The sequence below is a fragment of the Eutrigla gurnardus genome, assembly GCF_963514095.1.
Source record: "Eutrigla gurnardus genome assembly, chromosome: 13".
NCBI lineage: Eukaryota > Metazoa > Chordata > Actinopteri > Perciformes > Triglidae > Eutrigla > Eutrigla gurnardus.
The window spans coordinates 17,612,346-17,637,392 of record NC_139936.1 but is presented as its reverse complement, the minus strand read 5'-3'; the positions used below and the strand labels follow the sequence as shown (position 1 = coordinate 17,637,392).

Below are 25,047 nucleotides of genomic sequence, written 5' to 3'. Positions count from 1 at the left end.
CTACTCAATGATGTGATTACTGCCTGGGTGCAACGTCCAATTAGACATTCTGACATAGTCAATCTGCGGCGGGCTCCGCGGCGTAGAGCGTCAGCAGGAATTGCATCGCCGGGTTTCTTTTTAAAGAACATAAAAGAAGTGGAAGCCGGGTCGCTGATATGGGCTCAGACAGGACCGTGTTTGCACAAATCCCCCCGCTGCTTCCTCGCTCGCCTTCAATCCTGCCCTCTCATCACGCTGGATGAGAGAAGGATGGCGGCAGAGGAGGAGGAGGAGGAGGCGGCGGCGGCGGCAGCGGAGGGTGAACGGACTCCAAAGACGCGGGGTGTTGTGTTTGTAAACAACAAAGTGAATTCCTTCTGTCGATCAGTGCAAGTTCAAAGCCTCCGCACAAAGCCAGAGTCCTGCGGATCAGCCACCCTTGAATTTCATTATGCAGCTGTGTGTGTGTGTGTGTGTGTGTGTGTGTGTGTGTGTGTGTGTGTGTAGGTAGTGACTCCTCAGGAGCAGCTCCACGCTGTCAACGTCTGACAGGGAGAGCAGAGTCACTCCGAAGCCAACAAGGGGAACAAATGAGCCGGACAAAGACGTGTTTCTGGAGGCCGCTCGGTCGCTTGGGAAAGACTCGGCAGCACAAAGGCCTCATTCATGGTTCCCGCTCCACCACAGACAAGGTTGGGTTTTTTCGGTTGGGGCTCATCTGAGGACATCCTTTTGTCCACCCGAAGTGTGCGACGCATATGAGCCGAGACGAAGAGAGCGTTTTCTTCGGTCGCGTCCTCTTGGCCGGATCCCAGCCGAATCCGAGTTGCTGTCATCTTGAGGAGGATGAGTGTTGATGAAGCCTTGGATATTGTTGTTTATTTCCCTGATGAGAGCAACTGTCAACCAGCCATCTTTAAATACAGTAACACAGCGAGGGAGGAAGTAAAACCACTTAAAATGTATATTTAATATGTTTCCTGGAGAAAAAATTAGCAATGAAGTGTCCAAAAACTGAGCAACAGAGGAAAGAAAAGACAGAACGAAACAACAATTGGAAAAAAAAGAAGAAAAACAGAAAGGAAACTGAAGGTGAGAGTGAAAAATAAAGAAAAACAAAAAATGAAGGAAATAAATCAAAAGATATGAACAAAAAGGAAGAGAGAGCAGAACGTATTATATATATATATATATATATATATATATATATATATATATATACACACATATACACAGTATATAAAAATATGAAGGAAAAGAAGAGACAGGAAAATAAATAAGCCAAGTAGAACCGAATGTAAGAAGAATGAAAAGTAAAGGAAATCACAAAAAGTTAAAAGGATAGAGAAGCCCAGGAAGTCATAAAAAGAGGATCTTATCGCATGCCGAACATAAAATTTGACTCTGCAAAGTGCCAACGCCACAGATTGAGATTTAAAGCTTCAGTGACTTTGACTCCTAATAATATTTTAAGTTCATATCCGCCTCCAGTTTAACTTTGAATGAACTTCGTTTTAAGTTGTCACTCAGAGTTATCTTGGAGCGTGTTTCAGCCGGCCTCCTCCGTCCTCCACGATGCACTGAATCCATCTGGACCTCCAAACAGAAAACACACACACATCATATATTTCCACCCGGTGACTTTCACAGTCAGCAGCTCCACAATCCGGCTCCTCTCTGACATCCTGTTGATGTACAGCACTAATGGAGCTCCACTGTTTCAGCCCGACGCGGCTCGCCGAAGGTCAGCGTCGAGTTATTCAAGAGCTCTGACAGTTTGAGCAGCGAGTCCTTGTCAGACGACCATCAGGACGCGAGGGAGGAGGCGGCATCGAAGAGACCAAAGTGCTGCGTTTTCCACCACGAGGACTCCAAAGACGATGAACAAAAACACCGTGTTCACGGGGCTGACTGTCAAACTACAGACACTTTTACAGTCGAAGTCATCATAAATATTCGACCTCGTGTTGTCAACGTTTAAACGTTGAATTAAAACTCTTACCAGCGTCTAAATGTCCGCTTGTTCCGTGTTCGGTTGAGTTTTACCGAATTCAGACAAGATCACGACCGTCTCAGGTGTTCCAGTTTAACCAGTGACCGTGTTAACCGGTGACTTTCAGCTCGTAGTGACATTAACATATCATCAACAAATATTGTCCATGTAAAGTTATAGTGTAGTAATGTCTCCCAGAGCAAGTAATCGTCCCTCTGTGTGTGTTGTTATCAGAGCTTCTCCTCCCGTTGTGCCACAATAACAATGTTATGTTATGTATGGTTGTTCTTCACCTGATCTCCGTTCCGTCTGCTCTGTTGAAACGAGTAACACACAGTATACATTATGTATTACTTGTCTCCTCTGGACTGCAGCAGCATGACGGCTCCCCCCCAAAAAAGTGAAACCAAAGAATCTGGACGGCTCCCCTGGTGGCTGTAACTTCATATTTAGCATATAGATGTGAGTGGTATCGCCATTTTGTTTTTAATAAAAGTAAGTAAATATAAAGATAAAGATAAATAAGCTAAAAATAGAAAAGTAATATTGGCTATATTGAAAAAAAGAAAGATATATTGATATATTGCACATGATATATTGAAAGTAATATTGCACAAGACATTGAGATGTATTATTCTAAAATGTTGAGGTAATAATATTTCAAATTATGGATGAATGGATGGATGTTCTTCTTCTCGGTGTCCCATGTTTCAGCTGGAGTTAACCAAGATAACAACCTGCTGCTCCAATGCTGACTCCAGGTCAGTGCTGCAGACGTTTCTGTTACCGCGGTGCCTTGTGTTGGAGCCCGAGCCCTCGGGCACGCCGGCCCTCATCAACACCCCATCGCGGTGAGGTGCTGCAGGGCAGGGAGGCTCCGGCTGCTCGGGTCTCTTCAGGCTCATTTACCGGAGGAGCAACAGCCTCGGGGTCACGACTGACTCATCAGAGCCAGCTCTACACTTTCTGCTTTAAAAACCGTCCTCCACTCCGGTGCTTTGATTCCCATCAGAGCGGATGCTTTGGAACGGGGTGCCGTGTAATTAAAGAGTCGGGGAGAAAAAAGGCGGAGATGATCAGTCGTCGTGGTGACGTACGCGGCCGAACATGTGAAAACTCATCTAACAGTCACTCGCTCATCTTCAAGAGGATCGATTGATCTTCACAGGAAGATTATGAAGAGACGGCAGGTTTTAAAGCTTTATGCAGCTGAAATTAAAGACCAGTCGGATCAGAATCAAAGCCGTATAATATGACTAAAGAGAAGGGGAACGAAATCCCTGATACACTTCTCAGTTTGAAGAGAAACATGAAAAATTCATCATCGCACTCGGAGCTACAAAGACAACGCCTTCGCTTGTTGAATCGTTCATGTTTAGGTTTGACGTGTTTCTCTTATAGAAACTCGTGTTCAGGCTGAAATGAAGTGAGTGAGAAAGGAGCTCGACTTGAGCGTAAACATGTTTTTCTACAATCTGCTTTTAGAGCTGACTTGACACATCAAATGAGAATGCTCCTCACATGCATCAATGATTAATGTGGTCTTAACGCAAACAGACATGCGAGAGCGGACGTATCGAAAACGGCGTGAAATCGAGTTTGAGATCAAGAACCCACATGAAACATCCTTTATGTGCAGCAGGGGGAAGAAAATCACCTTTCGTTCCCATCATACACACTAACTCCCTGAAGTGGCGTCTCACAGCAACCTTTGTTCCTGCAAAAACAAGCCATGCTCGTTTCCTCCTGTAAGTCATAAAAGACAGCCTTAAACAGAAGTTCCACTTCTGATATCCTTTAACAAACTATTGATCAAGTTTGAATTAATTTCCAAACAGAAATATTCTTATCTAGGACAGGATCTTGAAATAAATAAATAAATTGAGACACTGAATAATACAAACTGAACAGGTTTATCTCTGTTGATAAATCATACTAATAGCATTATCTGCAATCACCACGGGAGGAGCTCAACGATCAATATGTGGTGGAATAACAGTGATTCTTCATGACGGCTTTGATATGTCGTCCTGGCATGCTCAATCAATACCTCATCAATAACGTATCAGGCTGGTGGAAGTGAACACACACAGCAGAGGGAACAGATTTGGGGACGCAAGACTTTTTCTTTAAACAGTTTGAAACACGTGATGAAAAATAAAACAAAACTACGTTGTTGAGATAAAGACGCCATCATGTATCGACTTCCTCCCCCCAACTGTCTCACTAATCGTCCCAAATTACCATCAGCATGGCCCCAGCACATGACAAACTGCCACGCTTTCCCCCCTTAAGAGGCTTTGGGCCACAGGTTGGGTATCTTAATCTGACACTTAAAGCATTACTGCCCTCTAACAAGACCCCGGCCCCCCGTGAAAAGAAAACAACAAGTGGCCCCAAGCTACCCCCGCACCTCCCCCGTCTCTCTGTGTAAATGGTTGTACTCAATAAAACCCAAAGCCGCCCCCATTTTCCACCTGTTCCATTCAACTGGTCTTGTCGTGTGAGGCGAACTGTTTCCCGGAGGTCAAAGAGGTCAAGTCTTCTAACTGGTGAGGGGGTCGCGGTAAAGCCTCGAGAACCCAGATCGGAGTTAAACTCCATCAGACTGAGGAATCTGTCGAGATAAGCATCCGAACAGAGCAGATCTCACATATAAATTAAAGGAATGGTGTTTGCCTCCTGTCGTTTTTCTGCTTACGCTGCACTTACAAACTAATCCTGAGCAAATCAGAGTATCTGTGTTCCTTAATGCCACGTGTGAGCTCCCTAATACTAATAAGGAAAACACCTCAATTTCCAGAGAAGTGCAGACAATAAAACAAACACGAGTCAAAACGAGGAGCATAAGCAATAAAATAAAAGTCAGGAATGGGTTGTTGTTATCGTTTATCTTACAGGGATGTTAAAGTGACGGATTAAAACACTTTGAATCTGTGCAGATGAGTTTTGAAGGTGGTGATTTAAAAGATTGAAGGATCCGCTGCCTCACGTTACCTTTTCTTTATCTCTTTTTCTTTAATTTAGGATCACAGCATCTGAATTCCTCCCCTCGACTCCCACGGGAGGAATGAAAGACGCGAGATTACACATCTGCATTTGTCTGCGTTCAGCGTGCCGATGTCTCCTCTGTAAATGAACACACTCCCCGACGGCTGATAGCTTTCCGTTGAGATGTTCCTCCTAACGACCCATTTGAGACTTTTAAAGGAGCGAGTGCGTGTCAGGAGAGAGAAGCGAGCAATCCGAGGGCTTGTTTGTCAGGGTTTGAAGTGTTTGAGAGAATGTGTAAAAAAAAACCTCTCACTGATATTGAACAAAACTTCTTCCGAGGAGCCAGACGGGCCTATTTAAAACTTTGCCACGTTCTGCACAGACATATTCAAAGTACCATTGTGACACTTGTCAACCAATTCTTCTGTAGGGTAGACAGGATGTGGGACCTTTTATGAATATGCTACCAATTTGCAAATCTCCCACGATCCTATCGCCGTCGAAATCTCGACCAAACTGCAATCTCAATTACGTTTCCAGGGAAACGGACGAAACAGTCGCAGTTTGAAACAGAAAACAAAACAACATAATTTAATCAAAAACACATCATGGTTTTGGCTTAAAATTAATTGTTTGCCCTGAAACATAATTCACAATGTACGTTTTTTATGTATATTTAAAAGCAAACACGCCCTGATGAAAAAATGTGTTTTCCTGTAAATGTATAATTGAGAGTGCAGTTTAGTTGCATGGAAACGTAACCTTGGAGACGGCCGGGTTGCAGGAAGCAAACCCACCTCATCTTGTGGAGACCTTATTGCTGCTCTTGTCTTCTCTCAAGACATCCCATTCTCTTAAATATTACCCACATAACTACACTGCAAAGTGAATTAAATTTTGAGGGAACCGTTTTGTGTCGTGGACTACGCTTGCTCATCGTATCACACATTATTTACTAACGAGTCCAGAGGAAGTCCACGTAGGGAGGAGGTCTGGATCACTGTCTGAGGGCAGCATTATATTTTGTAGGGTGTGAAAAATATATGTGTAAGGCTCAGAATGAGTCTCAGAAACTCAGCCGTGTCTCTCCGTCCAAGGTTTCTCTTATTCCTAGCTGGAAACTAAAGTGGACTGGGCCGTCTCTACATGAAGACCCGCAGCAGCCTGTAAAAGCCTCTCATGCAGACCATCGTCGGCAGGATCGATACCTCTCAGGCATTGATCGCAGCCGTTCCTCTGCGCTACATCTGAGCAGCGGATGTCGAGCAGCAAACCCGGCATCTCGAGTCCCTGTGGCCTACTCGCCCTTGGACTACCGCTCTGCTCTTCCTCCCACCTCCTCTCATCAACCAGACAGACAGACAGACAGACAGACAATCACTGGGCTCTCACGGAAAGTGCCGACCTGTGTTTTTCACCCACACATGCCAGAGAGATGAATGGCTCAGCCGACTAATGACAGGTAACAAGGCCTCTTGTCGTTTTTTTCCCAGGCAGTTCCAGCTTTTACTGCCGTTCCCTGACAAATTACAGTGGAGTGGACTTCAGCCCTGCACAGGTCCAGATGTTGCACAACGCATCAGCACTCCGAACACTAATTGCAGCATTGAGAGCTAAAGTGGCCGTTATTGGAGCAGCTCTCCTCCCGCTGTGAGGGATCTGTAGGTGCGTCTTTAACTCGTATGTGTCTGCTGCGCTGCTCAGGGGCCCCAAGGGGTTTCTGTTATTGCAGGATCTCATTCAGCGCTACACCTGCTCCAAGTATTTAAGCTGCGTTTTCAGAAACACTGGCACAACATGGAATTAGCCGGAGTGAGGGGAGTACTTCACCAGACCACTAAGACCCACTTACACACACAAAGACGGACGACACTCAGCGCCTTCACATGCACAATAATTATTACGTTATGACAATATTCTCAAATTGATGGGGCTCATATAAACATCACCTTACTTTCCCAAATAACATGGTATTCCAAATGTATTCTGAGCTTGGATTCATTCTTTAGCACAAGGATTATGTAACTTATAAGACAAGGGAATAAAGCTTACAAAGAATCGATGGAAATGAAACAAAACCGTGAACCGTGTACATACATTAGGACATGTTAACGACCACCTTTAGGCAACAAATCTATAAACAGTCAGGTTTAGGATAAACATCATGATTGGGCTTAAAATAACTACGTACAGTTATGTTTAGGTAACAAAACCTCTTAGTTATCCATCCATCCACCATAAGTAGTCTTTCTCATGCGTTTAATGCTGCTAAACCTTAATTGTCCACAGTGCTTTAATAAATGGCCTAAGAATACCTCCTAAATGTTTTATCTTCCTCGGGGGAAGAAGGGAATGACGGGTGGAGGAGGAGAGAGGAAAAAGGAGCAGGTTGAAGGAGGCACCAAACCTGCCGGTCGATACTGTGGCACAGTTTATACTCTAGATTAATGATTGCTGGGCCTCTGAGTCGAGGAGGGAAGGAGGTAGGAGGCGGCGAGACTCCGCCAGACTGTGTTTACCTTTCTACAAGCGTCGCCAGCGGAGGCTCCAGGGTCTGCTGAAGGCCGCAGCGGCTTGCAGGAGTCACGGCGGGCTCGCTGCTATTTCCAGCGTACGAGATAAAAGATGCCCAAGCTGCTGTGCTCGGACGTGGGAGGCACGCGGTGCTGGGTAGCGGTAATTGCCTGCTATTATTGTCCCCTCCAGGCTTATTGGTGGCATTTTAACCTTCCAGAGGAGAGAGTAGTGCCTCCCTCAGCCTTCAGCATCCAACCTTCCAGCTCGCTGCAGCTTTTCCACGCAGCGGCGCTCATCAGCGGAGCATCAACCGATGGGAGTCAAACGGTCTCTTTACTTTATGATGGTACGGAGGGAGAGGCAGGGACGTTTACAAGAAACAAGAAATATTTTTACGGTGCAGGCGAGTTAGAGTGGAAGAGTTAACTGTTGACCCGGGAGTTTGAGAAAGACGAGATGAAAATGCAATCGACCATTTTCCTGTGTCGCTTAAAAATAATGTAGTTCAACTGGAAGTATCGTTCATGCCTGCTCTGTAGTTGTGTGGGGACGTAATCTTTAGGAGACCAGGCTGCTCTGCGGTCTTCCTGCGGTTTCATGGTATCTACTCTTTGTCTCTCTGCAGTAAACCACCCCAGACACCCCACAGAGTCCACCCTCAACAACACCCCGACAGCCCAGCGGAGACAGAGCCGTCGGACCCCCGAGGGTCATCTCCCAGCAGGACTCAGCCGACGGGGCCACAGTGACACCAAGCAGGAAATGGGGACGTGTAAAAGTTATTTCCCCCCTATTACATAAACACTGTGAAAAGAGCGGTGCAGCTTCATGCCACGGTTTAATGAAATGAAATGATTTGATGTTGCGTCTGGATATCAAAGCAAACAAATCCCCCCCCCACGTTACGCTGTTCTCCCCGCGTCGGAACTGGCTGTCATATTTAAACGTAGACACCTGTGAGACTGACATTCCTGTTGTTTTACACATTGTAGAGTGGCTGAACTAGATGTTTACACAGCGAGCTCCCCGAACGCCGCCAGACAACGTCTCACTTCCTCTTTACGCCACCTCGTGGGGGGGGGGGGTTTAAAAGTGTCCTTTTTCTCTCCTTTTTCTTCCCGCCATCAAACAAACAGCCCGAAGTAACGAGCGAGACAAACGAGACACACCGTCGGGACAATGAGGCGACTGTTAAAATAAACGTTTAATGTCCTCATTCAGCTCCTCTTTCACACCGGGTCGGGACAATAACCCGGGTGGCCGGAGGTCAAACACAGTGTCGGCTCTTCTTCTCTCAGAAAAAAAGCAGCTCTGGATTATTGAACACATTCTGGTGCGTTTGCAGGACTCACAAGTAGCTCTCAGGGGGAAAAAAACGTACAAAAAGACTTGAGGCCTCACATTATGTTAAATTCTCTCAACTTTGTTCCTTTCACAGGCGAAAACAAAAAGGACAGAAGCTTTTAGTCCTCACCTCAAACTGGCCTGTAATAAAAACGAGTCGCGGCGTGTTCCCTCTCTAACTAGAGGGCAAAGATCATTCAAACAGATTCGGATGGACTGGCTTCAGATGCATGGAGTGTCTCCGTAAGAAAAGGTCAACTGATTAGAGGCCGTTACTGAGAAAGGTGACCATTTTGAAGACTTTAGACAATCTGACAGCGCTGGTTTGAGAAGAAAAAGGTCTCGTTAGAAAAAGTCCTGCAAAATGGCATTTCTGAAAGGGCGATATGAATCGTTGGGCAACTTCATGGAGAGATGATTTAACGTAAAAACTGACGGATTTGCAGGATGGATGATAACCCTCACAACCAGTGCCAAAAGTTTTAAGCATATTCTGATATAATGGCATTTATTTTGGCCAGGATAATCAGGGCATAACATTTTCATATCATATCACCAACACCGTCTCAGTGCAGTTTGTGAGTCATGAAATCGAAAAACTATTGGTTTTGTGCTGAGCAAAAATGTTTTTTTACGTGTTGCTCAGATAAAATGCTTATTCAGTCAGGACGACGTTATGCTACTAAACAAAGTTTTAGACACAAAAAAACAATCTCATCATCATATGATGATTTTACAGAATATGATGTATCGCTGCAGATTAGTTAAAAACATGCAACATACATAACACAGCAGCAGCAATATTAATCCAGAAACATCACATATAATGTCTACATTTAGAGATCGTACTGCAGGGAGGTTTGACCTTTACTTGTAGAGGAGTATTTCCACTGTGGTGTTAGTACTTTTACTTCAGTAAAGGATGTGAATACTTCTTACACCATTGGAGAGTAAGCCACTCGTCTAGTGAATGAGTGATTTCCGAGCCTCAAGCAGGAGGACAAGGTGGGAAATGCAAATATCCAGCCACTGTGACTCAACTAAATACTCTGTGTCACTCTCCGCCCGAGGATGTAGACTAAACGCCAGCAGAGGGCCAGGAGAGACGCTACATTAACAAATCTACAGATTCAAACAAGAGCCAGGAAGTGAAAGAGCTGTTCTTATCAGTCAGGTCAAGTGGAGAGAAATCCCAGCATGCATTTGGGGCGGCTTTGTTTTCTGCTGCGCTCAGGTAAAGGAGGGGAAATGAAGTCATCGCCCCCCCCGAGGCAAACATCCATCTCTATACCTGTCATCATCATCTAACAGACCGCCGTTCCAGCTTCCTCCTCTTACAGTGCCGGTAATGAGCGCCGACTCAAAGACCATCATGAGACGCTCTCTGACAGACCGAGGCACAACTATACCGCTTAGCTTTCATTCCTTTCTGAAGCGGCTTCCTGTCGGCCATTTGCAGACTCATGACAGTCGTACAATAAAAGAGTGTCAGAATCGGGGGGCTGATTATCTTTTCATGTCGGGGGACGGGAGGTGAAGTGCCGTTTTCTACATCTACAGTGAAACATTTTGAACAATCTATTTATAATCCAATTCTTCGGGTTCTGGACCGCTGCTCTGATAGAATAAGTAATATGAAGAAGCCAACAACAAGAATGAGAAAATATATAGAATTTTTACCTGACATTCTGTAGACAATTAATCATTGACAGAGATCTTAAATCACCACTTGTGAGAATAGTTGCAGCCCTGAACCGAAACCGGTGTTATTCTCCCTGAAAGCTGTTTCACGGCTCACTCTGCAGTCTGTTTGTGTTCGCTTCACCTGCTTCATCAATAATCCACGCGGACACAAAGGAAAACATGGACGACCTGAGATTGACTTCCTGGTTGGGAAGAACAATCCTCCAGCGGGAGCGAGAGGGAATCACTGCCAATAACCAGAGGAACAGGAAGAACATCTAATAAAGATTATTTTCATTATCGATCAAGTCAAGTCCAACGTTTGGTTTTGTCAAAAATCCAAATATATTCCACTTATTCTGATATAAAACAGACAAACTGGACGTGTTTGAGAGGCCGAAAACCAGACAATCAGACTATTTGATTAGTCGGCTCATATCTTTCTCTCTAACATTTGGTTATCATTGCTTATTTTTGGGATGAACATGATTATAGCCGGCCTCCTTGTGCCATATTCACAACAACGCTGTACGATGATTGTGAAGTTCGGAAAAGAGGCCTCAGGCATTCGAGTGATTTATTTTTTGGTCTTAAATAACCGAGAGAAAGTCAGCTGATGACTCTCTGTCGTTCAGAGCTGCTTCACTGAAGAATCTGGACTCAAGCAACAGCTGTTGAAGAAGCAAACACCACACTTCACTTTTTCTATCACCTGCATTTTACAAACGCTCAGAAAGTGTGCAACCATATCATTTACGGTTCTGATCGTGAAAAGCAAAAAGGGGAAACAAGTGAACATCCTTGCAATAGAACTTTTCTGACCAAAAATTCCCACCAGAAATGTAAAAACAAGGACTTCAAAATTCACACTTTTCTACTGAAAATGTGTGAAACCCCAGAATGTGAAGCCAGATAACACAGTACAAAGACTTTAAGTACACTGTGAGAACTTCAAAGTCCCGGTGGTGCGTGTCAGCCGTGCATGAAGCTCCATTCACGTTTTATTTTACCTCTCATTTTGCAGAAGAGCCGATTTGAACGTCTTGTCTCGCAGATGACAAAGAAAACCGCTATAAACTTTCATTCATGGAATAAAAACTTTAAATTCTCACGGTGCTTCTTAACACTCGGGAAAATCATTTTTATGGCCTCGCAGAATGAAGTGATTCCATAACTCAAGAGAATCAGTGAAAACACTAAAAGCTCCCTCGTGTGCTCTCATTCTTCAGAGCTATTTGAATTCCTCCAGCCTTTTTCTCACAGACAAAATAATTCGTTTCTGGAGCCGTCGTCCCGGAAGATACTCCCCTCCCTCGTGGTGCATTCAGGACAGCGTGAAGCTGGAAAACAGGAGCCCTCCGGTTGAGAGGTTGGTGATCCTCGGCGTGCGTGAACATGGCCGAGCGAGCCGAGCGAGCCGACGGCGACGAAGACGGCTCAGTTTAACGCCTCTCTGTCTAAACACTTGTAGCTCCGCGAGCCTGCAGGCACAGACAGGAGGGGAAGAAGAGCAAGGAAGACGAGCCGGTGCTCGGCGGCTGCTCGCTGCTATTTACAGATAAGAGGAAACGGGCTTGAATGGCGAAGCCGGGGGAATCAAACGGCGTGAATGAAGTGTGGGACAAAAGGGGACGACGACCTCCCAGATCTTCTGCGATGAAACTGTCAAAGCCAGCACCGGATGGCCTGCGGGGTCGGGGGGGTCGGATGAGGAGGGGGTGTTGATGAGAAAGGGAGAGCAGCTAGCTTGTTTGTTTGCCCATTAGCCCCGGCAGCTGGGCGTTTGCCAAAAGGTTCCTCCACTTCGCTCCGGTCCTCCACATGCGCTGCATGTCTGCAGAGAGCTGGTGGAGGGAGGGGGGGAAGAAAGGAGGCTTAGTTCCAGTCCAGGGAGCATGGCGAGCTCTCATTTAGCCCTGGCAGCACTGCTGAGGCGTGGGACAGTGTCAAATGGAGGGTCTGAACCCGGAGCAGCAGGGCCCCTCTTATGGGCCGTTATGTTAAAGATGGAAAACGTTATTTCCAATACTCTGATTAAAGCCTTTAATCAAAAAGAAGCTGTGCCTCATAAACGCGTTTGTCTCCGCCGTCCATCGCCTACAGTCCAACATCAGCAGCGCCCTCGTAAAGGAGCCACCACACTATTTCTGTGGGACTAGTGGGCCGGCACAGCGGGGGTCCCGACACGGAGAGCAAAAAACGCTGCGTCGTCCAGCAGACAAATGCAATTCAACATAATCCAGCAATAAAATCCATGCAGGAGCAAACATGCTTGAAATAAAACCTCCTCGATAAATTTATAAAAGGATAGTTAGTGTGCTTGTGGATTGAAACTTTAATGCTTCCATGAAACCTAAACCAACGAGGTGACGGACTTTCCACATGGTTTCCACACGGATTTCACACAGTTTCCACATGGTTTCCACGCGGTTTCTACATGGTTTCCACACGGTTTCCACGCGGTTTCTACATGGTTTCCACACGGTTTCCACATGGTTTCTACATGGTTTCCACACGGTTTCTACATGGTTTCTACATGGTTTCCACACGGTTTCCACATGGTTTCTACATGGTTTCCACACGGTTTCTACATGGTTTCCACACGGTTTCCACGCGGTTTCCACACGGTTTCCACACGGTTTCCACACGGTTTCCACATGGTTTCTACATGGTTTCCACACGGTTTCCACATGGTTTCTACATGGTTTCCACACGGTTTCTACATGGTTTCCACACGGTTTCCACGCGGTTTCTACATGGTTTCTACAAGGTTTCCACACGGTTTCTACATGGTTTCCACACGGTTTCTACATGGTTTCCACACGGTTTCTACATGGTTTCCACACGGTTTCTACATGGTTTCCACACAATTTCCCACACGGTTTCTACATGGTTTCCACGCGGTTTCCACACGGTTTCTACATGGTTTCTACATGGTTTCCACACGGTTTCCACATGGTTTCTACATGGCAAATTCATACCGCTTCTCCCCAGAGCAAAACAAATAAGAACTGCTGCTCTGGCTCAAAGTACGAAGGGATCGGAGATGCAAGAAGAAGCTTAGCTTTAAAAGCGTCTTGAAGAGAGAGCAGCCAGTGGAGACACTTCACAGCCGCTGGCCACTTAATAATTCAGATGTAGTAGAGCCATGAATGGCAAGTCTTCAAATGATCTATTTCTGTTCCTGGGCCACCGTGCTTCTGAAAAATTGCTATTCTCCCGACATCAGCGGCCGGGCAGCACTTGCTCCGTTATGTCGGGAACTTCACAGCGGCGAGGGCGCATCTGAAAGGGAGATGGACAGCGAGGAACAGGATGTTCTGGGTTTGGAGGGAGAGATGAGCCCGTGTCCTTGACTGGACTTTGAACAGTGGCAGCTGTTGAAGTTGCGATACTTCCGACTCCCTCCGCCATCGTGGAGGATCTTTAAATCCTTTGGTTCAACAACACAGGATCAACTCGGAGACCGGCGTTGGACACCGCAGGTCTCAAAGTGTCCGGCTGTGAAGGGATGCATACTTTAAACCTAAAGTTGGTTTTATCTTCTAAACCCGACATTTGTTTTGTAGCGTAACGTCATTCCCAAAGTTTCGACAAGCAACCCGAAAAACAATTTGTGTAGCTCAGCATGAAAGCGATTGAACTTTGTGACCGTATTGCCCGTCATCCTTCCTCTGCTGTTTTTACCCTCCACACTTTGTTCTAGCTCCAGCATCCGTCCTCTCGGCTCCCTCCTGCAGCCTTCAAGTGTTCCTGCGGTGGATGTCTCATCCCTCCAAGGGGGCGGTTGGGGGGGGCATGAGGCCCAATTTGGCGTTTCCTCTGATCACATGGTTCGTTTTGGAGCCCCGGGGGGAGAAACGGCAGCGTGAACACCAGTTAGCGGCGACCCGGTCGTCACAGGGGAGTTATCACAACAGCTTGAGCGTTAATCCACCGAGGGGCCCTGCATGAAAAAAAAGGCTGTTTCTGCTAATATACATATTCTGTCCAACAGCAGTCAGATCCTATTAGTGCTTTTAATGCCATACTTCACTGGCGAACCCCAACAGGCAGAGTGTGGATGATATGAATACTCCTGCTGAGGATTTCACCCCTCGGCACAGAGGAAGTCACTGATAGGCTCTTTTAAAATAGCTTACTGTATATTGCCTTCACTGTACTTTTAAATTGAGTTGGAGACTCTATTTTTTTTTTCTTCCGTCGGTCGCTGTCGTCGGACTCCAGTTGTGAAGCGTGACAGCAATCAGACGTACTGCTGAGATTGTTTTTCTGACGGTGCCTGGAAATGAATACTTTCACCTCAGTGCACTGAAGCCGTTCAGCTCCTGCAAATTAAATATGGAGGTTAACGTAAAGATGGAGAAGAATATTATTATCAAAGATCATCTAAAAAGTCAGTTCATTTTATTAACATCTTTTATGTTTTTTTTACTATGTATATATGGTCATTTACAGACTTGACTGACTGGCTGGTAGGTTTCTGTTCAAATCTCTAACGGTTAAATATTTTACCGCCGTTCTACGTTAGTGCTCCTCATGTTTTAATGCTGGTCGCCATAGCAACATTAATAGTTAACTCTCACTAATGAAACTCATCATGCGTTAAACTGACTGCAAACACGTTTACAAGGCGCAGAGGTCAGAACAACGTCAAGAATTCAAAGTATTTATAGACATTTATAACAATACAACATTGAAATTCCATGATTCTCCATACCAAGTTAAATACCACGGTAAAAAAAAAACTAAAACAAAAAATAAATCTCATGTACTTCCACCTTATTATGCTTTGCACGCCGGCTAAGAGCTAACGCCAACCAGCTCTCCTCCTGTAGATTTTAACATGGATTTGTTGTTCACAATGTAGCAACCTCTCGTCCATCACTCTTAAGATCCGGATATTAAACTGCTCGGCCATTTCAGCAAATGGATGAATCTTTGAAGAAACATAAGGTTCTTCTCTAATTGCGCAGCAGCAAAACTCACTACATTTTATGGTTCAACATAAACACAAATTCAAATTCTCAAAAGGTCAACATGGGACAACAACGACTCGGTAATGAAACAGGAGTAAAAGTTCAGGATTGGGACGAGACAAGAAGAAGTGAGCTGGGACCAGTCAGGTCTCTCGTAACTGTGATCAGGTGTTTAGATTCACGAGGCTCCGCCCTCCATGGAAACCCCGGCGTTGCTGCCCGGACCGCCGTCCCGTTGGTGCTGTTCTCGAGATGCCCTACATTTTGATTCCTACAGAAACGGCGACCTACAATGCCAGGAATTCGAGCCTTGAGGGGCAGGTGATATATTTGGACATGGCGCTGCATGTTGCCGAGCACCGCGGGCTACGTGCCGTATTTCAGCAGCGTGTCAGGCCCGGTGGCACGCTGCACTGCAGCAGTACGTCTGGCGTCATTTCAATCCGTCACTCACAGACTGGGAGAGGAGAATACAGTTGCACTCGAGGACAGCACATCAGCACATTTTTGAGCTTGTGGTGTTTTCTACATTTTTGTTACCATTTGGGACGAGTTCCCAAAGAGGCAGAGGTTCTTGATCCACTGGCAGCCGTTGGTGGATTATGAGACAGGCAGACATACAGGAGGCGCTGGTTCTGTCCATAGAATGATTTGGATGTGAAACATCAGCCCAACACCGTCTCCTCTGGCCTCTTCCACCTCGTCAGTCCAAACTGAACTGAAAATCAATGCAGCCGCGGGAACTCGACTCTTCTCTGTTGGAAAATGTGAGCCCTTTAAATCCATCTCACACATTGTAAAAAAAAACAAAAAAAAACATCACTTTGATCAATACGAGGTTTTAAAGACCAAACCAACAGTTTTGTTTTAATAAAATCCAAAACCCGATGAGCGTCTCCATGTAGCTCAGCTGACATGTTGCACAAAACCATGAAGCTCTCTCATTCTAATAAACAGTCATATTGGCATGCTATATTTCATTTCATAGTTATTGACCTTTTGCAGCCTGTATCTGTTTTTAATTAAAAGCAAATTCCTTGTCAGTGACTTGGCAATAAACCTTATTCTGAGAGTAAACATCATGTCAGATTTAAGCATGAAAGAAGGGTCTACTCTGGAAACATCTCAAAATCGTGTAGAAACCTTAGGAAAGTATGTGAAAACTGATATATTATGTGAATATGCTGAACTTTTAAACGCCTGTCAATCACATATATAATTGCTCCTTTTTTAATTTGGCTGTGGAGAATGATCAGAATGACCTTTGTCCACAGATTGACAGTTATTAATGAGCATAAATCAAACCGAACACCAAAGCTAATCAAATAAAAAAAGAAGAAAGAGGACACTCAGAGGGCTGTTTTGAATATTTTCTGCCTGAGGGGCTTTAAATCTGTGTGTTTCTTTATTTTCCATTTGTTCCTATCTGCCCACCACTCCAGGTGTTGAGGGGGTTCCTCACTTTGAACTCCAGAAGGGCCTTTTTCCCGACTTTGTTCAAACATGCTGGGACGTCCCACTCCTTTTCTTCCGACAAACCTCCTCCTCCTCCTCCTCCTCTTCCCTCCTTAAACACTGACTGATTTCTGTATTTACCACCCCCCCCCCCCCCCCCCCCTCCCCCTCAAAGCAACACAGCAGGCAGGATGTGTTCTCCTGCACTTACAGGACTGGAGGTAGTCGCAGGTATGTTGCTGCACAGCCGTTTAAGCGTTACTGTAATTATCCTGATAACACAGCAGGAAACCAAGCAGGAGCTCATCATTATTCTGCATGGGAACCAAAACGTTGAGGCTTTAAGAGACATTACCAGTTGTTGCAAGACACCAGTGGTGTTTTCCCAAAGTGCGCAGCGGCAAGTTTTATTCCTTTTTAACTCGGGATGGACCGATAAAAGAAGATGGAGAGATCTAACAGATCACCTCAGAAGTTCACTGAACGTCTATGAAGGTGGAAAATCTTCAGAAACAATCTTCAGAACATCACCGGATACATCAATACCATCAAATCTGGTTCACAGATTTCTTTGAGGATTAGTTCTGTCAGTCAAAGTGACCCAACATCAAATCTCCTCTTTGGTGGGGAAATTATTTATTGATCTGGACAACTAAATAAATAAAATATTAAAAGAGAAGCGCTGTAGTTGTAAATGTTCATCTTTGATTCTGCACATGTTCCCAGTTTTAAAAAAAAAACTGTGTTTTAGCATATATTGACTGTCATCCGTGTCTCAAACGCCACGTTTCACAGTTCAAACTTATATTAAACGCAAACGCTTCAAAGTGTGACAGGGGCAAAGCCTCGGTGGCCTGCGCAGCGGGAACAAGGCAACTTCCCGTCTGTCGAGGCCTCGAGCCAAACACGACAAACTTTAAACCTTAAAATGAGTCGCAGGAGCCAGGATGTGATGATCCCGATTTAAAGAATATAAGACAAAAGCAGATCTCAGACAAAAGCCGATCCCCTGGCAGAACCACGCGAATAAAGCTCATCACAAACTTCTTTGTAACTTTCTTTGAAAAAGAGCCTAACCTTCCGTCGGCGCAGCAGCGGGAGTCGGCGGCGGCTCCTCGTTTTAGCAGCCAGGCCCCGCCACCGCCACCGCGCTGCATCATGCTCTCTCTCATCGCCATTATCATCCACAAAGTCAGTACGAGGCATGCATTATAGATGAGACGCATCTTCTCTGCTACATCTCAGACAACAGAGGATACGCCGCAATCCCTGCTGATAGCACACACACACACACACACACACACACACACACGGCTTCAACTGTCAGTCATGCTAACCTGCCCATGTCCCCTGTGAATAATACATGAGCAAATACCCATTAGACTTCACAGACGGACCCAAGATCCTAATTCTGTGAGCGGACGGGAAAGAAATCTTAACTAGTGATGGCGGAGGGGTAAAATCTGAACAGACGGGCGGGTTCACCTACCGCATACAGCGATCCCTTGTAGATACAAGCTCCTAGGAGGAAGGAAAGAGAGGGAGATGGCATTAGAGTCCAGTCATGATCACAACTCAGGTATGGCAGGAAACAGGGATTATGTAAATCTGCTGCTGTAAGCGCTTAGTGTCATGTGTGTTTTCTGTCAAAGCGGTCAATACAGAGAAAACTGCTGAACAGATTCAGGAGAATTAATCCAAGAACAAATCTGCACGACTTGAAGTGAAAGCCATGACAAAAGGTGACACGTGATCATAAATGTTCAATGATTTATTGAAGTGGGATTCAGTTTGAGTAACGTATTTCATTGCCACGTTATAAGTTGTTATATTATATAAGTTGTTATAGGAGCAGAGATTGATAGTGAGTTTCTCTCCTCGAGACCTCAGAACATTTTAGGGGAAATGCCGGGACGGCAACTCTTCCCTCTGTAGGGAACCAAACTAGTTAACACGGGGCACATGCATGGACGCTAATAATAATATTTTCACACCTTTAAAATATCCAACCCACCCATGAGATATAATAAGCCCAGTAATATATGTGGCTAATTTTAGGGACTTCTCTCACTCCGATTGTCACTCTCAGCTCAACAGTGATGACTCGGTCGTCCCGACTGACAGAACAAGAAGTCATGCCGAGCAGCACGGAAACAAAGTGAACAATTCACTCTGCATGAAACCAATAAATGACATTTTGTGACAAACCGCTGTGAGAATGTGTTATGTGTGATAATGTGTGGTGATGCTTATCGTTCGTCCCTCTGCGTGCTCATTGGATCAGCTGCTTGATAAACAGTTTCATGTCATGAAGCTGGATGAAGCAACGAGGCAGCCAGGACACGACTGCTGCTCACGTAGAAACTAACAAAAACTAGCATTTTGCTAATGTTGCAAATAGTCACGGGGATGTTTAATTTCTGTGTCCACCACCAAAAAGGATCCTAATTAACTTTCCATTGAAAATGCTTCGTGCTAAGAATTCATGTTCCTGTAGATGAAAGCTATAGATCATGAACAACTATCATGGTGGCATCTAGAGGGAAAAAACTGAATATGTGACTGTAATGGAAAATGATTATCTGCTCAGTTTGAAGGTTAAATGTTAAGAAAACACAGACGGATGGACGGACACGTGCCTGAGAGCCTCATAAAAACAGACTGGAGGAATCTGTGACGCCTCAGGTGGAAAAGTACAAGCAAGAGGTGAACATTTACCAGTCCGGGTCCAGCCCAGAGTGCAGTCCGACCAGAGAGCGAGCGTGTTTACGCTGCTGCTTCACGCTGCAGTCTCTTTATCGCTGAAGTGCACTGCAAAATATAATCTGTCTGTTTGATCGGCTGTGGGCTGATATACGGCAGTGAAAGCTGTGAAAACTGTTTCCCAAAAACCAATTAGCAGCTCAGATTGGAATCAATTTGTAACTCTACGAGTGTGTCATTTTATCAGAGTGAGCATGAAGTCAGTGTAATCCAGTTTGCAGATTTTAAACTTTATTGGAAGTCGAGATTTGGAGCATGATCGTCTACGTCCAAGGTGCAAAGGAAAAGAAAGTATAAATAAATGATTTTGTTTGCCAAAATATGTTGGGCAAATAATAGAGGTTGTTTTTATGTCTATAAAAGACTCAACATGCATACTTTAAATAAACAGCAGTGTGAAGTTGCTGCAAAGCTTTTGGTTTGACTTTAAAACCGTCAAATACGACAAATACGCCTTCGTGTTTTTGCTGTGACATATTTGACGGGAGGGGAAAAAAAAAAAAAAATACATGACTTATAAACGAAGGTTGGGTTCGCAGCAGAAGATGGCGTAGGATTAAAGAAACCTGAGATAATAAGAACAGGTTGCTCGTTATTTTTTTGCAGCCCGTTTGCAGAGGGTGATTCTTTAGTTAACGCAATCTGGAGATATCAAGCTCTTTTGATCGTCCGCTTGTGATCGAGTACTTAAGTGCTTCATCAGCTGCGATGAGGCATCTAAGTGAGTTTCATCATGGAGTGGTTCCTCCCGACCTTGAAAGAACTCGGCATCAAAGAACATCACATAGACGCCTGCACATATTTTACCACATTTTTTTATTTTATTTAGAGGAATAAGATAATGAAGCATTCATGGCAGCTTACAGCTACCGTCGAGTAAAACTACATCAGGTGGAGATTTGACCGTTTATGAGGCCGGCGAGGCACCACCTTGTACTCACAAATCAAATTTACAGGTGGAAAGACATCCAAGAGTCTGTGTTGAAACTACATTTTGTGGAGAAAACAAAGCGTGTAGGATCATTTAAACAGTTTATTGGTGATTATATTTCAACTTCACATGCTTTATCTTGAAATATAGTCATTAAATGCAACAGTTTAATGTTTCCTCAGACATTAAAGCATCTTTTTCAGCCAAAATGCTTCATCTCTGCTCCTGCAAATCACCAAATCAATGCTTGGTGGGGTGGAAGTGCACCAGTTTAAAGAGGACCCACCCTGGAATAAGTTCAGTATTCAGGCTCATTATCAACTCATTAGTCATCATCTCCTCTGAGTGAGTCTCTAATCTGGTTTGTTTCGTGGATGATAATCTGCAGAGAGACACATCCAGCAGCCCGTAGGAATGTGAAGAGAAAAGCAACACGTAAGGTAAACGTCCATCATCCAAGCCTTCGAGCAGCACTCAACTACTGCGCTCCGGTTGCCACGCCAACATGCGAAGGCGAGGCGAAGGAGCATCTTCATAAAAGTTTGAATTTTATCGAATCAAGTGCTGCCAGGCAAAGTGGATGTATGCCGAGATGGATGAGAGAATTTGATTTTAAACAGAAGTTATACTGCTGTTGTTGCACGCGAGCAAAGAAACATTCACCTGCCAGATTTAAACAGAGCCCGGACGTGATATAACGAGCCGGAGTCTGATGTGAGACCCGAGGTGAAACTTTGGTTCTGGATCGGTGCTTTAGATTCAGCTCCTGACAGTCTGACTCTAATGGGAAAACCGGAGGAAGACCTTTTAGACTCGATGCACGGTTATGAATATTTAAAATGGCACACAGGCCACGGATCACTTTCAAAGAACGTGTTTGGATGTTTAAGAAAACGGTGGAAATGCACAACAGGTCGACTCAGCTTCTGCAGACGATTATTATTATCCACAAATCAAACCAGGTTAGAGGCTCAATCAGAGGGTTTGGGTTATGAGCCTGCATACTGGATTGAATCCAGCCTGGGTCCTCTTTAAACTGGTGTGACTGAACTTCTACCCCATCAAGCATTGACTTGGCTAAATAAGAAGTTTTAAAAAAAGGTCTGGGAAACATAAAACTGCACCACATTTCAAAGTAAAGCACATTTCACCTACAAGTTCACACCGATAAACTGTTTAAAACACTTTCGCTTTTCAACAGGGAGAAATTTTGAGTACAACAGTTAATCCTCCACTTAATGATCCTGTTAAATGGATGTTTTTGTGGTAAGTGAGAGTCCCGACTGTGTGGCATTTAAAGTTTGGGGATTTCTGACAAAGATATGACAGAGATGTGAACACATCTTGTCAAATTTAGGGGTTAATAAGGTTTCTGATGCAGGAACAACAGTTATATTACATGTTGAAATATAGTCACTAAAATTCAATGAACGTCACCATAAAAACATTTACTTTTGTGATCACATCCAGCACAGTCTGAACATGCAAATCACATCTGAGTGCAGCTTTCTTAAGCAGGTAAATCTCCACTAGATTATCAACACTTCACATTCATGTTTGTGTGAAATTAAAGTTTTAAATGCACTACTTTCTGCAATTCCCTTGGCAAGGATGGCACAAATGTAAATCCCTGGGAAACAAAAAACCTGCTTCAGAGGGACCCAAAGCAGGGTCCCGGCCCCCTCCAAGGGTCCTTGAAGGGACTTCCCAGGCTGTCCTGGGCAACTTGAGGAATTTAGTACATTCACTGGCGGCTGGATCAATGGAAACTTCCAAATAGAAAAAGATCAAAAACTCTCCTCTGAGCAATCTGGACGGATGTATGACTCAACGCGGATAAAGTGGCCAATATGGAAGTAAACGTGATCAAATGTGGTCTCTGAGCGTGCACGGTGGTCCCTGATAACCCCTGACCCACATCACAACCCGAACCACTGGCTTAGTGAAAACGAGCAGAAATACTCACCATGGATCCCAGGGGAGCCGGTGAGGATCCCGACCAGGGCGCCAACAAACATCCACCATGCACCCATGGTCGCTGCCAAAAAAGGCTTTAAATCCAAATCCAGTCGGGGGGGGGCGATGTGTTTGTGTTTATCTCTCTAGCTCGTATCAAAGCGGCTGCCGGCGTGCATCACTGACGTGCAAGAAAAACAAGCAGGAAAGATCCAGGAACCGGGGAGACGGAGCGCACCGGGTCCGACTCCTGAGCGCTGCGCTCCGGACTGGAATGCGGCTCAGTCCCGAAACCCTGGAGAAGTACGCGCCTCCTGTCTTCGCTCTCCGCCCGCTCGCCGCTCTCTGGCGCAAAACTCTGCCAAATATTCTCCAGATGCAAGGTGCTTCTCCGCAGCGGCGGCGGGACGCTTTCAAAAGCCGAGTGTCATGACGGCGCGAGGCGTTCGGACTTGGAGCGCGAGGCGTTTGGACTTGGAGCGCTCGTGCAGCGAGGGGGTTCGCGCGGCGTTTGAAAGTCACTTCTTGCGGCCCAGCGGTCTTCTTGTCCTTCCAGAACCCCCCACTCCCACTCCTTCTTCTTCTTCTTCTTCTTCTTTTCTTGTTCGTCTTCTCCCTCCTCTCTCCAGGAGGAGGTCCCACCTCTCCTCTGCTGCACCTCCCCTCCACCTCCACCTCCTCCTCCTCCTCTCAAGATACCTCACAGGGGGATTAAAACACGACGGAGAGAATTAAGGGAATGAATGTAAAAAAAAAATCATCATTTTAATCCCATTTACAGCCGCAAATCTGAGGTTTAAAAAATATGAAATGGGGGAATTTGTCTCCGTGGAGTTTTTTTACTCACTTTACTCTCACGTCATATTGTCTTTATTATTAGATTTAGAGTCCTCTAGTGAACCGGTGCTACCAATACTCAGTTTTAGAAGAAACTTATCTCATCGAATGGACTTGTATCCTCTATAATGAGCCTCATTGTATTCTTATCCTCCTTCTACATGTATATTTAAATTCTGAGTGAGTTTAGATGATATAGCGTCATATATTATTAAGAGTAGTCTAACTATAAGGCAGTGGCTTCCAATCAGAGGTTGTGACCCTGAAGATAACTATGAATAGTTGGGAAACTAAATTTTGCTCATGTTTTAAACTTTAAAAAAAAAAAAAAGTTGTTTCCCTTCATATAATACTAGACAGGTTTCTTTCTCCAGGCCTCTAAAAGTGATTCAAATTAAAGTAATAATGATCTCCTCCCAGCTCTGAGGCATTGGCAACTAACAAACATTGTATGGTATGTATGGGAGTTTTAGGTCACCACAAAACTTACTTCTATAGATCGTATCTGTAGACGTGTGATGGTTTAAAAACTGTAGAAAGTGAGGAAGTTTGGGAGAAGTTTCCTGTATTGATTTTTTCCCAGGTGTTTAACCCATATTTTTATGTACACATTGCATTGTGGGAAAAACCTCGGCAGGATTTGGCGAAACCTTCCTCACATTCCTGTCGTAGATATTAACAATTAATATTCAAATAAAATTACTTTTATTAAGGAGTTAACGTTGCATGGCTCAGTAGCACTTTACAAGTGAGTATTTACTCAGACTTCCAAGTAATCAGACCCTTTTTTTACAACCAGGAGTCGCCCCCTGATGGCCAATAAAGAGAATGCAAGTTTAAGGCATTTCAGATTTGGCTTCACTTTTCACAACCGTAAGCTGCTACCTGATCACATAATTTGTAGTGGCAGTTTATGGTTCCTTTATATTAATTACCCGGATTTAGTGGTTTACATTATTAACATGTGTTTAATGAAACATAATTCTGCATTTAGCTGTGAGTGTAAGAACTCATTGGTGTGCATTTATATTCATTTATTTAAGATCTCATAGTGACATTTCCAGTGAATATTAATAGCATAAAGTATTACAATAGGCTTTCTGATGGACTTATCTTTCATGCATAGTAGCTGCAGGGTGTTTAATTACTACAGAGGTTTATGGGATGTCTCATGTTTAATCAGAGCAGTGCAGGGCTGACATTCCTCAGTGTCACATGGCAGTAACCTGATCTCCACTCAGTCCTTTTGTCCTGTGCCAAAAACAGGGATCACAGTTGGTTTTGCCTTTGAACAAGTTTTCTTTCGTCCTGCTGCTTCAATGTTCCTGCTGCTGTCTGCAGCCCTCAAACCATTCAGGTCCAGGACCCAGATGTGGGTACACCTTGACCTTCAGTGTGGGATCCTGGCGAGTCGACGTGACCAGAAGTCAATCAGGATTATGAACGTTTCTCTCATGTCGGCATCTGCTAATAACAGACCTCACACACCGAGCTCAAACTTAACAGGGGGTTAAAACGACCCTCATTTATCTCATTTCAACAGTAATAATGACATCAAATGAGTTGATTTGGAGGTAAAAAGGGAAAACACAAAAGTTTACTTTAATATAACC

At 44.6% G+C, this 25,047-nt stretch overlaps 1 protein-coding gene across 2 annotated transcripts in view; it reads right to left on the bottom strand.

Moving 5' to 3' along the window:
- The window catches only part of fras1 (Fraser extracellular matrix complex subunit 1), a 198,297-nt gene extending 175,186 nt beyond the window's left edge, over positions 1–23,111 (bottom strand). For both annotated transcript variants that reach the window (XM_084025869.1, XM_084025870.1), the window contains exons 1-2: positions 22,608–23,111; positions 18,437–18,468 (exon numbers count right to left, since the gene is read on the bottom strand). In XM_084025869.1, coding sequence (XP_083881995.1) covers positions 18,437–18,468; positions 22,608–22,674 — 99 coding nt within the window. In that variant the 5' untranslated portion in view covers positions 22,675–23,111. The remainder of the gene's footprint in view (positions 1–18,436; positions 18,469–22,607) is intronic.
- Positions 23,112–25,047: the final 1,936 nt, after the last annotated feature.